This window comes from Haemorhous mexicanus, chromosome 10 (assembly GCF_027477595.1).
Source record: "Haemorhous mexicanus isolate bHaeMex1 chromosome 10, bHaeMex1.pri, whole genome shotgun sequence".
NCBI classification, from domain to species: Eukaryota; Metazoa; Chordata; class Aves; order Passeriformes; family Fringillidae; genus Haemorhous; species Haemorhous mexicanus.
This window is the reverse complement of record NC_082350.1, coordinates 4,974,287-4,985,813: the sequence shown is the minus strand read 5'-3', so window position 1 is coordinate 4,985,813 and position 11,527 is coordinate 4,974,287. Positions and strand designations below refer to the sequence as shown.

The 11,527-nt window shown below is 46.5% G+C and overlaps 2 protein-coding genes across 7 annotated transcripts in view; one reads left to right on the top strand and one right to left on the bottom strand.

The window, feature by feature from the left end:
• Nucleotides 1-2,894: 2,894 nt before the first annotated feature.
• On the top strand, nt 2,895-11,145 carry SFT2D3 (SFT2 domain containing 3). Of its 6 annotated transcripts, none has more exons than XM_059855006.1 (5): nt 2,895-4,323; nt 6,658-6,884; nt 9,315-9,430; nt 9,563-9,750; nt 10,513-11,145. In XM_059855006.1, exon 1 carries the CDS (start codon nt 3,001-3,003, stop codon nt 3,658-3,660), a length of 660 nt encoding a protein of 219 aa, XP_059710989.1. In that variant the 5' UTR covers nt 2,895-3,000; the 3' UTR covers nt 3,661-4,323; nt 6,658-6,884; nt 9,315-9,430; nt 9,563-9,750; nt 10,513-11,145. The 6 variants fall into 6 exon arrangements, with proteins under 6 accessions (XP_059710989.1, XP_059710991.1, XP_059710986.1 ...); XM_059855008.1 differs by lacking the exon at nt 9,315-9,430 and adding an exon at nt 4,616-4,744; XM_059855003.1 differs by lacking the exon at nt 9,315-9,430.
• WDR33 (WD repeat domain 33) overlaps nt 6,911-11,527 on the bottom strand; it is a 69,301-nt gene continuing 64,684 nt past the window's right edge. Inside the window, exons 20-23 of the mRNA XM_059854996.1 lie at nt 10,713-10,879; nt 10,490-10,582; nt 9,542-9,727; nt 6,911-7,551 (exon numbers count right to left, since the gene is read on the bottom strand). Of these exons, the coding sequence (XP_059710979.1) occupies nt 7,322-7,551; nt 9,542-9,727; nt 10,490-10,582; nt 10,713-10,879 (676 nt within the window). The 3' untranslated portion in view covers nt 6,911-7,321. The remainder of the gene's footprint in view (nt 7,552-9,541; nt 9,728-10,489; nt 10,583-10,712; nt 10,880-11,527) is intronic.

Genomic DNA, 11,527 nt, shown 5'->3' with positions numbered 1-11,527 from the left:
TACACATCATTACATCAAAGCCCAAATGCTTTTAAAAACACATATTAAATGTCCAAGGCAAAGCCAGGACAAAAAACTGCTCTTAACATCCTAAGAGCAGCAGCAGTCCACAGCCCTCAAAGTGAATAGAAAACTCAGAGAAACCATAAAATTTGGGGTTATCAATCATTGCACTGAGTGACCAAGCTGCTCCTTTGCCTCTTCACACACCAGCTTACACACATGTACCATGACTCCATACACGTCTATATTTAATATTCATACCCAGGGGGTTTTATCAGATCCAAATCCATTTTATTTTCTCAGCCAAGTGCATCTGCTTGTGCCTTCTGTTTGGCTCCTGACTCTGAGAGCCTGAAGGATGCCAATGGTACACAGAGCTGAGGAGGAAAGTGCTGACTGACAGCAGGGTGTGTGGCTGCAGCTCGATGGGTGCACTGGCAGTTCTGACCAGCAGTAGCTTTCTCAGCTGGCACTTTTGTGAGCTACACTTTTGCCCCTGGTTTTCAAGTTTGTAGCCAGACTCCACGAGAGAGAAAAAAATTATTAGCACGCAGGAGTTGGCTTTGAGTGTGGTGCAAATAGGAGTTTGTTCTTGGAAGGGGTAGGTCAGTGAAATCTTTCTGTCCTGACACAGATTATTTGAGAGCAGTGAGGTTTTGAACTTGGATCTGTATTTTGGGTGGTTTAGAGGTAGAAAAGGTGAATTTCCTTCTTTTGCAAGTACACACCGCCATCGTGTGGTGTGTTTTGTGAGCGCTGACCGCGCCCAGGTAAAACTCACGCCCTCTCTGTCCCGGCACTATTAGTGTGGGAGCAGCTGGTGCAGGGGTTCCGTGAGGGATCCTGAATCTTCGAGACTGAAAGAATGTCATCCTGCATATAGATGGGAAGGAATCGTCTCACTGCTGGCTGGGCAGTTTAGAGGTTGCAAAAGAAAAGCAAATTCCAGCACAGCTTCTTTCTCCTCTAGAACCTTTTCTGGGGTATGAATTGCTGAACATTCTTAGCTTTGTAACTGGACTCCGTGAGGCTGCAAGGGAAAAGGGAAGGCCAGTGCTTACTTTTTGTTTTAGGACCTACAGCAGGAGAACCAGTGCTGGACGTGTTAAGTTTTGAAGCTGGGTTTTGGAGAGTGAAAGAATGTGATGGTACATGAGGCTGAGCAGGAAAATTCATGACTCCAGAGTGTGGCTGCTTTTCACAGGGTGTAAGCTAAATGTTGAGACAGCACCAGCTTGCTGAACCAGTGCTGGTCTGCACCTTCCCCTTACCTCATGTAAGCCATGCCAAACACACTGGTGCAATATTGTAGTTTTCTTCTCAGCTTTCTACCACAATATTTGCTGAATCTCGGAGTCTAAAGTTAAACAGAATTGTTTCAGCATAAGTCTTGGGAAGCTGTGCCAGCACAGACAGTGTTCACTGACCTTCCCCCTTATGGCTGATAACTAGAATTTGGAAGGCAATTGTGGCAGTCACTCTCCTCTTGCAGCCTTTAAACCGTGGTGCTCTACAGGTGAGTTCTCAGCCTTATGTAGCATCACACACTTGCAGTCTGAAATGTCAATTTACTGTGGTGCAGAACAGTGTATCTGCACAGAAGCACTCCAGCACATTGCACTTGTGGAGGTGCAAATCAAATTTCCGGCATGGGCTCCTGGATGGGAATTACAGTTAATTACAGGAAGGAAAGCACACAGGCTCAGTGTTTCAGGTACAGATGAGAGGCAGCCCAGGGGAGCTCAAGGCCAGTGGGACCCCTATGGCAACTTCTGTCTGGGAGCAATTCTTGGTACTAAAAGCTACTAGTAGATTACAGCATAACACAAAACAGAGCAGGATATCAAGGTACCTACATTAAACCTAGCAAAAGAAACAATATTGATTAGGAGTCAAATGTAACTGACCACTGAAATGATGATCATGTATACAGATTCTTTTCACTTAACCTTCAGGGGAGTTACTGTGAAGCAGGCAGCCCTGCTCATGGGAGAAATTCTGCACAATTCCAGGAAAAGTACAGAAAATTTCTGCTTTGTCAAAGTCCAGTGTAGCTTTTATAAAGTGGGGTATCTGTCAGTCAGAAATCCAGCTTTATCTTCCAGATGCCAGATCGGTCTTAACCCCATGGCACTAAAGTAACTCAATACAAGACAGCTTGTCCTGTTTGAGATATGTGACCAGTTAACAAGTGACAGATAAGCCTTGTGTGGGGGGAGAGATGTGCTGCTACAGAGGCAGAATCCCACTTTCAGCCATGGGTGCCTGGCTGTGAAGGACGGCCCTTTTCCACAGGAAGGAAATCCTGGTGCCCCAGTGTCCGTGGGGCAGCTGAGAGGCCATCCCCAGCAAGCCAAGGCCAGTGAGACCTGTCAGTCTGGCAGCTTATGTCTGGGAGTAATCCTCGGATGTTCAGTTTTGGGAGGTGGAATCCCTATTTCAGCCACTGAGGCCTGGCTACAGAGGAGCGCTCTGCCGTCCCAGTGCCTCTGGGCAGCCGAGGGGCATTGGCCCTGCCTGTACTCACCCTGGGAGGCTGAGCCTGCCCCTCAGCACCCTTGGCCCTGCCCATCAGTCACTCTGAGTGGATGCCTCCATGTCTCAATTACTCTTAGTACCGCCTGTCAGTCCCTCTCCTGGGCTGATCCCACGTGTCAATCACTGACAGCCTAATCCCAGGCGTATAGCCCTTCACAGCCGACACAGACCCCGTAGCCCTAGACAGCGCAGAGCCCTCGCAGTCTCCACAGCCTTCCCGGCCCTCAGAGATCCCCTTGCCCCCATCGCCCTCTCAGCTCTCCCATCCCTCAGAGCCCCCACAGCCCTCACGACCTCCGCGCACGCGCCCTGCGCCTCGCGGTCCCCGGCGCATGCGCGCCGCTCTCCCCGGCCTGTGGCCGCGTGTTCTGCCGTGCCCCGGATGTGGCCCCTGCCCGGGAAAATGGCGGCGCCGGGGTGGGCGGAGGGAGCGTTGTAGCGCCCGGTGCCGTCCCCGCCATGGCGGACCTGGGCCGGCAGCTGCACGAGTACCTCGCGCAGTCCAAGGCCGCTGCTGCCGCCGCCGGTCCCGGCGCAGTTCCCGCATCGCCGGCGGCCGGCGGCTCGCAGGAGGAGGCGGGGGACGGCGGCGGGCTGCGGGCCTGGCTGGGGGCGCTGAACCCGTTCCCGCCGGGCAGTGCTCCGGGCGCCACGGTGTGGCCTTGGACGGGAGAGGAGGACCCGTGGCTGCCGGGGCTGTCGCGCTGGCAGCGGCTGGCGGGCAGCGGGCTGTGCGTGCTTCTGGCCGCGCTGTGCTTCGGGCTGGCCGGGCTGTGCGTGCCACTGCTGCTGCTGCGCGCCCGCAAGTTCGCGCTGCTCTGGTCGCTCGGCTCGCTCTGCGCGCTGGGCGCCGCCGCGCTGCTGCGCGGGCCCGCCCGGCTGCTGCGGGAGCCCGGCCGCGGGGCGCTGCTGTACCTCGGGGCGCTCTTCGGGACGCTGTACGCCGCGCTGGCGCTGCGCAGCACCGCGCTGACGGCGCTGGGCGCCGCCGCGCAGCTCGGCATCGCCGCCGCCGCGCTCCTGGCCGCGCTGCCCGGCGGTGCCGCCGGCCTGCGCCGCCTCGCCGGGCTGCTCCGCGCCGCGGTCTGCGGCCGAGGCAAGGCGGTACTGCCTCTGTGAGCCCGGCGCGCCGGGGAGGAGCGGCCGCGTTCCCGCGGGAGTCCCTCAGACACGGACCGAGAGCCTCGCGCTGTCGCCAGCCGACTCCCAGACCAGGGACGCCACTTCTCTTCGCCTCCTCCGCGTCCCGGCACGTTTTCCTCGCCAGCGCTCGAGGAGCAGCAGCGGGGCTGGCAGCCCGCAGCGGCCCCGGTGACTCGGAGCTGCAGGTGCTGTGTGCGGTGTCAGCCTGCCGAGCCGCCCCCGAGCTCGTTATCTGCCTTACCGCGCTGCCAGCTCCACAGCCATGGCTCGGCATCGCTCCACCTCTGGGTGGGGAGCTGGCAGCGTCCCGCTCATTCCCGCAGCCCGGGACCGCTGCGGCGGCTGCTGCGGACCGCGCGACCGGAGCCCAGGCGGCGGCATTGTGGACTTGCCCGGTACTGAGGAGTAGCTGAGGTGCGCAAGGCTGACGGATGCTGAAACACGAAGATGATTTAGCAAAATGCCATCGAGGCTAGGGGAGAACATTGAAAAATTAACTGGTATTACCTCATTTTGTGCTGACCCCTGTACTATGAACACATACTGGTTTTGCTGTCACCTCAGACCAGTGGTGAATACGAAGACTGTGGCCACTGAACTGCATTTCTCTCTATAAAGCAGCTTTAAAATAACCATCCAGTAAGTGAAACAAACTTTCCTGGGGCTGTGGGTCACAAACACTGCCCATAATTGTAAGGGGAGGGGGTGTTCCTGCATGATGATGAGAGGATGCAGAGTGCTGATGTTGGTTAAGATCATTGGCGTTTGCAGGTACTGCCGTAAGGGACCAAATTGGGCTTTAAAACGGGACCTTCAGCTCTTAGAACTTCATTTTTGTGTATAGATATTGCTCTCTGAACTTGGGCAGGAGTTACTTGTCCCAGCCTGACCTTCAAAAATAGATTTGCCGGTAACTGGAACTCTCCTTCAGTGCAGAAACTGAGCTGCCTTAGGAGGGTGCTGAATTCAGGCTGACAGAGCTGGGTGCTCGAGTTTGGGCCAGGTACAGGACCCGTGCAAGGAAATGGGACACCAGGGTGTCACCTGCACAGAGCCCCCGGTGAGTTCTCACTGAGCATTTGTGCCTCGTGGAGAAAATAAAGCCACTGCAATGCTCACCTGCTATCACTATTTAGTTTTAACATATTTACCAAATACTTTTCTGAATTAAACTGAAATTGTTAAAGGGGGTGCTTAAGTGTACATAGATTGCTTTAATAAAACTATTTGTGTCCAGTTGTCAGTATAGACATTTCACTAATGGTCTTTTTTTTTTTTTTCCATTAAGAATGTAGATCAGAGCTATCAGAATAGCATTAAATTAGCTCTCTTGTTTTTACAATTTCTAAATTACAGTATATAAATTTAATTTTATTCCTAACAGCAGTGTAAAATTAAATTTTAGACAACCTCTGAACTAACAGGTGGAGCATAAGAGTCTGTGTGCAGCACTGGTAAAATAACATGACCTGAGGAATACAGAAGTATAATCCCATTGAATAACTGTGCCCATTTCCCAGTAATAGTGGGTCATGGAATCACAGACTGGGAAGCTGCTTCTGTCTCTGCTATCCTGTTACCTCCCAAGCTTTTGTAGAAACTATATTTAATAATCAAATTTTCTTAAGACTTTTTGAGCATATGATTGTGAAATACTTCAAAACTCCATTTAAAAAGCTGCCCCTTGAAGAGCATTATTTAAGTACCACAATTGTTTAAGGAATTAAACAATCATCAGTGGAAATGTAAGTTGTCTAGCTAAAGCTGGGTTTTCTCTTGTTAGATACACTTTAACTTGTTTTGGTAGACTAAAGTTCATTCTCTAACTCATACAGTAGTAGACCTCTTTTAGCCCCTTAAACATATCTCAAGCTTGCTAAATTAAAAAAAAAAAAAAAGGGCAAGCTTTCCTTTTTGCCAGTGATTAAACCATTAGTATTTCTCATGAAAACTTCAGGACAAATCCCAACTCCCAGATCAACACCCAGAGTGCCCAAAGTCCTTCAGATAGAGCTAAAAAGCATTTTTTTGTCAAGGGACAAACTGTCATATCAGATGCATCTCAGCTGTTTCTAGTGAATTCCTTTTAGACCTTTCTGTCTCTCCTGACCTCTGTGACAAGGATTTTATTGGCTAATGATCAGTTACAATTTTCAAATGTGATTTGATACACCACAATTAAAAACCAAGTAAAAAGTGACTGACTGAACCAAGAGAACAGCAGTTAAGCATCTGTGCTTTGATGTCCTTAAGGAAGATGGCACATCAGGGCTTGAGCCAGTCTTTGGTAAACCTGCCTATGAGAACATGCAGCAGCTGCCATGTGTTACTGGTTGCAGGATAAGTCTCATTCTGATTATAGCCTGAAATTCAAGGCAGGAGAGAGGGAAGCCTGGGAGTGGTTTTTCATTATATGCTCTACTTTCAATGCAGGACCTTCCTGAGGGGTATCTGTAGAATAAGTACTTAGGTGATAACATTTTCACTGAGGCTTTAGGTGTTAAAGGAGCCTTCTAATAATATGGTGGCTGGAGATGATTAATAGGAATGATTTATGGGGAAAACAAACTCGTGGTTGGTAAGCAGCTTTATTATGAAATATGGGAAATGGGAATAACCCCTCCTCCTCATTTCCCTCCTTTAGTAAAACCAGGTAACAATATCCTAAAGAAAAAGACACTTAAAAAAACCTTATTATTGAAGTGATGAATTGCACTTCAGCAATTAACGCACCAGACTCTGCTGAGCACCCAGAGCTTTAAGCAGTGTGTCACACAGCTGCTGTAAAACACACCAATCAACTTTCTGTCTCAGTTCCTATAAACAGATGCTGCTGTGAGCAAAAATCCGTGGCTTGCCTAGGTGAAGTGCAGAATGCCAATCTGCTGCGATGTCTTAGGATCCAGGTTATGTAACTCACACTCTGTCTTTGACAACTTGTTCTAAACACTGTTCCACTCTTTTCTGTTTCAGGATGGCAGACTAGCAAGCAGTGGTGATTGCCTGCATTTTGGAATTTGGACTTCAGCACCATTGTAGACAGCTTTGGCTAAAGGTGAAAATGAAACTTCTCTGTACATGATAAACCAAAGCCCTAGGAATTGGCTCTCAGTATTTTAACTGGCTGAGATTTCAGGAGGTAGTGCTGTTGCTCCATCTGAAACACAAGTTTGCCTAAATACAACCCTCTGTAGTAATAGGTGAGTAAAGAATCACACACTGTTGATTTGTTTTTTTGTTAATTTTTGCGCAAATTACATTCTGTATTCATACAAAACCAACGTAACTCTTTGACAAACTGTACATATAGAAACAAGTTTCTGTCTGGAGATCTGGAGGTGAACTGAAATCTGTGGAGATGCTCCATGTTCCACAACACTTAAAAGAAATTCCAGCTCTTGACAAAACAAGAAAGTGAGGGGAATGGGAGTGGAAAGAACAAAACAAAGGTAGCTACAATATTGCAGCTAGAGGCAAATGACTGGTTCAGGAAAAGAAAGACCCTTGTTAGGAACTAATGCACATTCAGTTATCCCAGTTAAGAATCCAGGTTCGTGGCATTGCAGGTGAGTCCAGAGTAGCAGTCTATTTAAATATTGTCCCACAAGGACTGGGCATGACCCAGTCAAAGCCTCTTCTATCGGCCTCGTCCACCCCGAGATCCTCCTCTCCTGGACTGGCCAGAGTTCATGTTATTTCCTCTTCCCCAATTGCTGCTGCTCCTTCCTCCTCGAGAAGGGTTATTGCCTGCCCCAGGGCCTCCACCAAAGGCTTCCTCCCTGTGGAACCCATCGTGGTGGTCTCCATCTAGAGAACTGGACCTCCCAGATTTCTGCGCTCTCTGTGAAGGTCCCGAATTTCCTCGTCCTGCAAAGGAAGCACAACCAGTTACTGGTGTAAGTTTGAGCTGAGTTGCTTCTCAGACATGGCAGATATTGAGCTGTTTCTACTGTGGTGCCATCCTTCATAAACCAGCTGTAGCTGAGACCTGCAATTTTATGCCTCTTTCCTCAGTACAATTTTCTTATACAGATTTGGTGTCTCCACTACAGTTCAGAAAACGGACAACAATCAATTCCTTGGGAATTAAAGGAGCTTGTATTTGATACTGTCAGCAGGCACTGAAATGAAGTCAGAATAATGATAGCTTTTCCTCCAAACTGCCAGTTCTTGTGCTAACACTGTGGTTCTCTCTATGTTTTTATTGCAAAGTACTTTTTTTTAATCCTAAACAAAGACATTGCACTGTTGACAAATTGAGACAGTTGAGGCTGATGGTGATGATCATGAGTAACCTTACTGTTTTGTTCCACTTTTTGCTAAAAATAATGGAAAAATGCTTTATTTTACTACTAACCTGGAACAAAAAGTACTCAAGCTCTTACTGCCAGGAACAGAATGTTCTAATTCTCATAAAATAGAATTTTCTAATTCTCACATACGTTTTTGGTTTTGATAGGTTTGTTATGAACAACAAAAAACCCCAACCCAATTCATTAGCCTAAAATAAGAAGCAGTATTTTGAGAAAACAAAATCAGTGGTAACCCTGTTTTAAGGACACATACTACAGATAAATTCAGGTATTTTTGCTGCACTTTAGCCAGAGTGATTTCTGCTGACTGTGGTTGGTTCTATGTAAAACAGCCACCAAATTCTTTCACAGAAACATTAATGAAGTTTTAATCTTCAAAAGACTTTCCCAATACAGCTGAAGGTGACATAGCCCGCATATGAAGAAGTATTGCTCATGGTTTGTTTATCAGGCTTTCTGCCATCATTTAAACTTTCTTTAGCACATTATGAGTAAACTACCACACTTGTGCCTAGGCAAGTGTCTTTGTCTTTAACAAAGAACCTGACAAAGTTATCACAATCATTACTGAAGCTGGAAAAGGAATCTTTACATCTGGCTAAATTGAGAACTGCAGCATGTTGATATGGAAGGAAAAATAATGGTAGAGAAGTTTATCAGCAGTTTTATTCAAAACATCTGTGAAGGAATGATAAAACCTGGAAACAGAGTCCATACAGAAGAGGAGTGACAAGCAGTTAAAACTGCATGAGCTTTGGGACAGTGGTGAGAGAAGTGGACTGAGATTCAGTGTTCAGTGGCATCAGAGACAAAGTCTAACAGCAACAAATTCAGCTGCAGGCTGCCAGCTCAGCATCTGGGAGCAAATGAGAAGGATGTTTGTCACTGATCACTACCTGACAGTGGGTAGTCAATGTGAGGACATTAAAGAAAGACAGTATTTACACAAGAGAACAGAAGCCCTGAGATCTGTAAGAAACAGGATCAAGAACTGGTGTGATGCTAATAGCACTGACTCCAGAAGAATGTGTTCTGTGGGTTACAGTAACATGGGACCACTTAGAGGGAACTACAACACCAGGAACTGTTAGTAAAGAATGGAGAAAGTGGAACAAGTACAAGAGAACTGGAGAAATCCATGGTTACACCACATCTTTAATAGTGTGTGCAGTTCCTAGCTACCTCATTTAATTTAGAAAAGGATAATTTAAAACATTAATATTAATAAACAACTATTCCAAAAATGAGGGGAAAATGCTCTTAATGAGTTTTCCAGCTGGAGTAACAGGGAACCAAAAACCAACTACTTTTCAACAGGGCAATAAAGGGGATTCTGGAGTGCTGGAGACAAGATCTGGATTTGATGTTTGAAAATCCCTCTGTTCTTATGTTCCTGTAAGACTGGTCTGTAACTTCCCAGCTGGTAAAATCAGGTATTTACCAGCTCAGCTTTATGCCCTCTGATCAGAGAAGTTCTGGATACACTTAATACTGAAAATACATGCTAGTGTTACTGAAGAGTTCTAATCAAAGGGGCTTTCTACCTTTGCCCCTCTCCTCTGGAGGTCCACCTGGAGCATCCATGTCCCTGTGGTCAGAGGTTCCTGGTCCATCGTGCCAGGGACGTTTCCGTGGTGGCAGTGAGGCCATGTCCATGCCTTGGAGTGAAGAGGAACGTTCTCTGTTGGCTGGAGAGTGCCCATCATGAGGAGGGTGATCTGGACGAGGACCTGTGCATGAAAACACAGGATAAGTAATGTTTGTTGGATCATTATTCTTCATTTTTGAAGGCAGCCACATAAATTTACAAACTGGCCACACTGTTTGGCACACATTTTGAAGTTAAAATTATGTAAAGCTTCTCTCCTGTCCCATTTTTTAGTAAAAAAGCTAAAAGTAAAACAGATTTGAAAAATGATGGGAAAGAAAAGTGTGGCAGGTGTAAAGTGTTCTTTCCAGTATAAAATGCTTTCATATATTTTAGAGACAATCACACCTTCATTTATTCAAGTGTCACTTCTGCTTTGTTTTCCATGACATTTTACAGCTCTGTCTTGTCCCATATGGGGCTGCCTTTAGTAACACAACTGCAAATATAAGCTGTCAGACATTGCAGCTGAAAAGATACCAACACAGAGAAAGATTACTGTTGGCATTAATCAAGATATTAAAAAAACCCCCATAACATGTGATTCAGTCCTCCAGAGGTGATAACTGCCCAGGCAGTTGTGGACTGTACAAGAACACAACTGAAAATCAAGGCTTTGAGGCCACAATCACTTTATTCAATAAGACAGCTGTATTTAGAGACAGTTAAATTCTGTATAATTCTTTTTTCCTAAATTTAAAAGACCAAAGAACTGCATTTGTCTTTTCTCATGGTAAAATCCTGGTAACAAATATGTGAGGTACAGGAAAATGGCATGATTTTTGAAATATTTTTTTAAAGTTATTATATTGTAGAAGTCTACAAACTTCACCAAATTTTTTACCTGGTTCTCTGTTTCCATCCCAGGCTTCTGGTTTCCTCCCTCCTTCAAAGCGTGGGAATTCATCTGGAGTAGGAAGCAAACCCTTCCGAGCTCCTGAGCAGTAAGAGAAGCAGGGGACAGGAGTGAGAAGGGACATTGTACTCATGAAAATAATGTCACCTGCCCAAGAAGTGCCTTTCCTTCCTCATCCTTGTACTTCTGTGTGGAAGAATATTCCCCTTACCTCTCAGAGCACCTCGACCTCGCCCCCGAGCACCATGGTCCCTTCCTCTGGAGTTTTCATCTGGAGAGTCAAAAGCATCATCTGGCCCAAAATCTTCAGGGCCAGGAAAGCCATCTCTGCCCCTGGGTCCCCGGCCCTCGTGTCTCGAGGGTCCTCCTCTTCGGAAGCTACAACAAAGAACACGATACAAACGTGCTTTTTAGGCTTAATTGAGGCAGTGCAATTATCAACTCATTTCTAAACTGTTTCACTTAACGCTACAGCACATACAGTTACTAGAACAGGATTTGTAGGTGGGAAAGTGCCCATTTCTGCCCTTGAGCACTTTGATAGTAAGCTTTGTAATCTTCCTCTCATATTTCCTTCCACTGATTATGTTGGTTTTTCATACAAGACAAATATTATTAAACACAGTGCATTCATTTAATGAAAAGGTGGGAAAAACAATTGATGAGTGATGAGAGATACAAGGTGAGGTAAGGCAAGGCAAAGTGTGAGTTCCCCTTAACTCTGATGCTCTTACATTCCCCTTCCCTTTTTTCCTTTCCATTTCCATCATAAAACAAACTGAAAACATAGAAGCAATGAGAGTCGTGGCTGTAACAAAAACATTACAGGATCTCATTTCTATTAGTTCTATGATTCATTCTCCTTTTCATTCCATTCTTCCAAGTTTACAATTCTAGCAAATAAATGCATCTAGACTGCCCTTGGATCTGTAGGCACAGTGATGGCTGAACAGTGCACAGTGGCATTCTGCAACCCGAAGAGCAGTTTATCCAACTGCAGTAATGAATTTTGTGTTGCAAAATATA

Coding starts and splice junctions, on each gene's coding strand:
- SFT2D3 (XM_059855007.1), top strand. CDS start 3,001: ATGGCGGACCTGGGCCGGCAGCTGCACGAGTACCTCGCGCAGTCCAAG.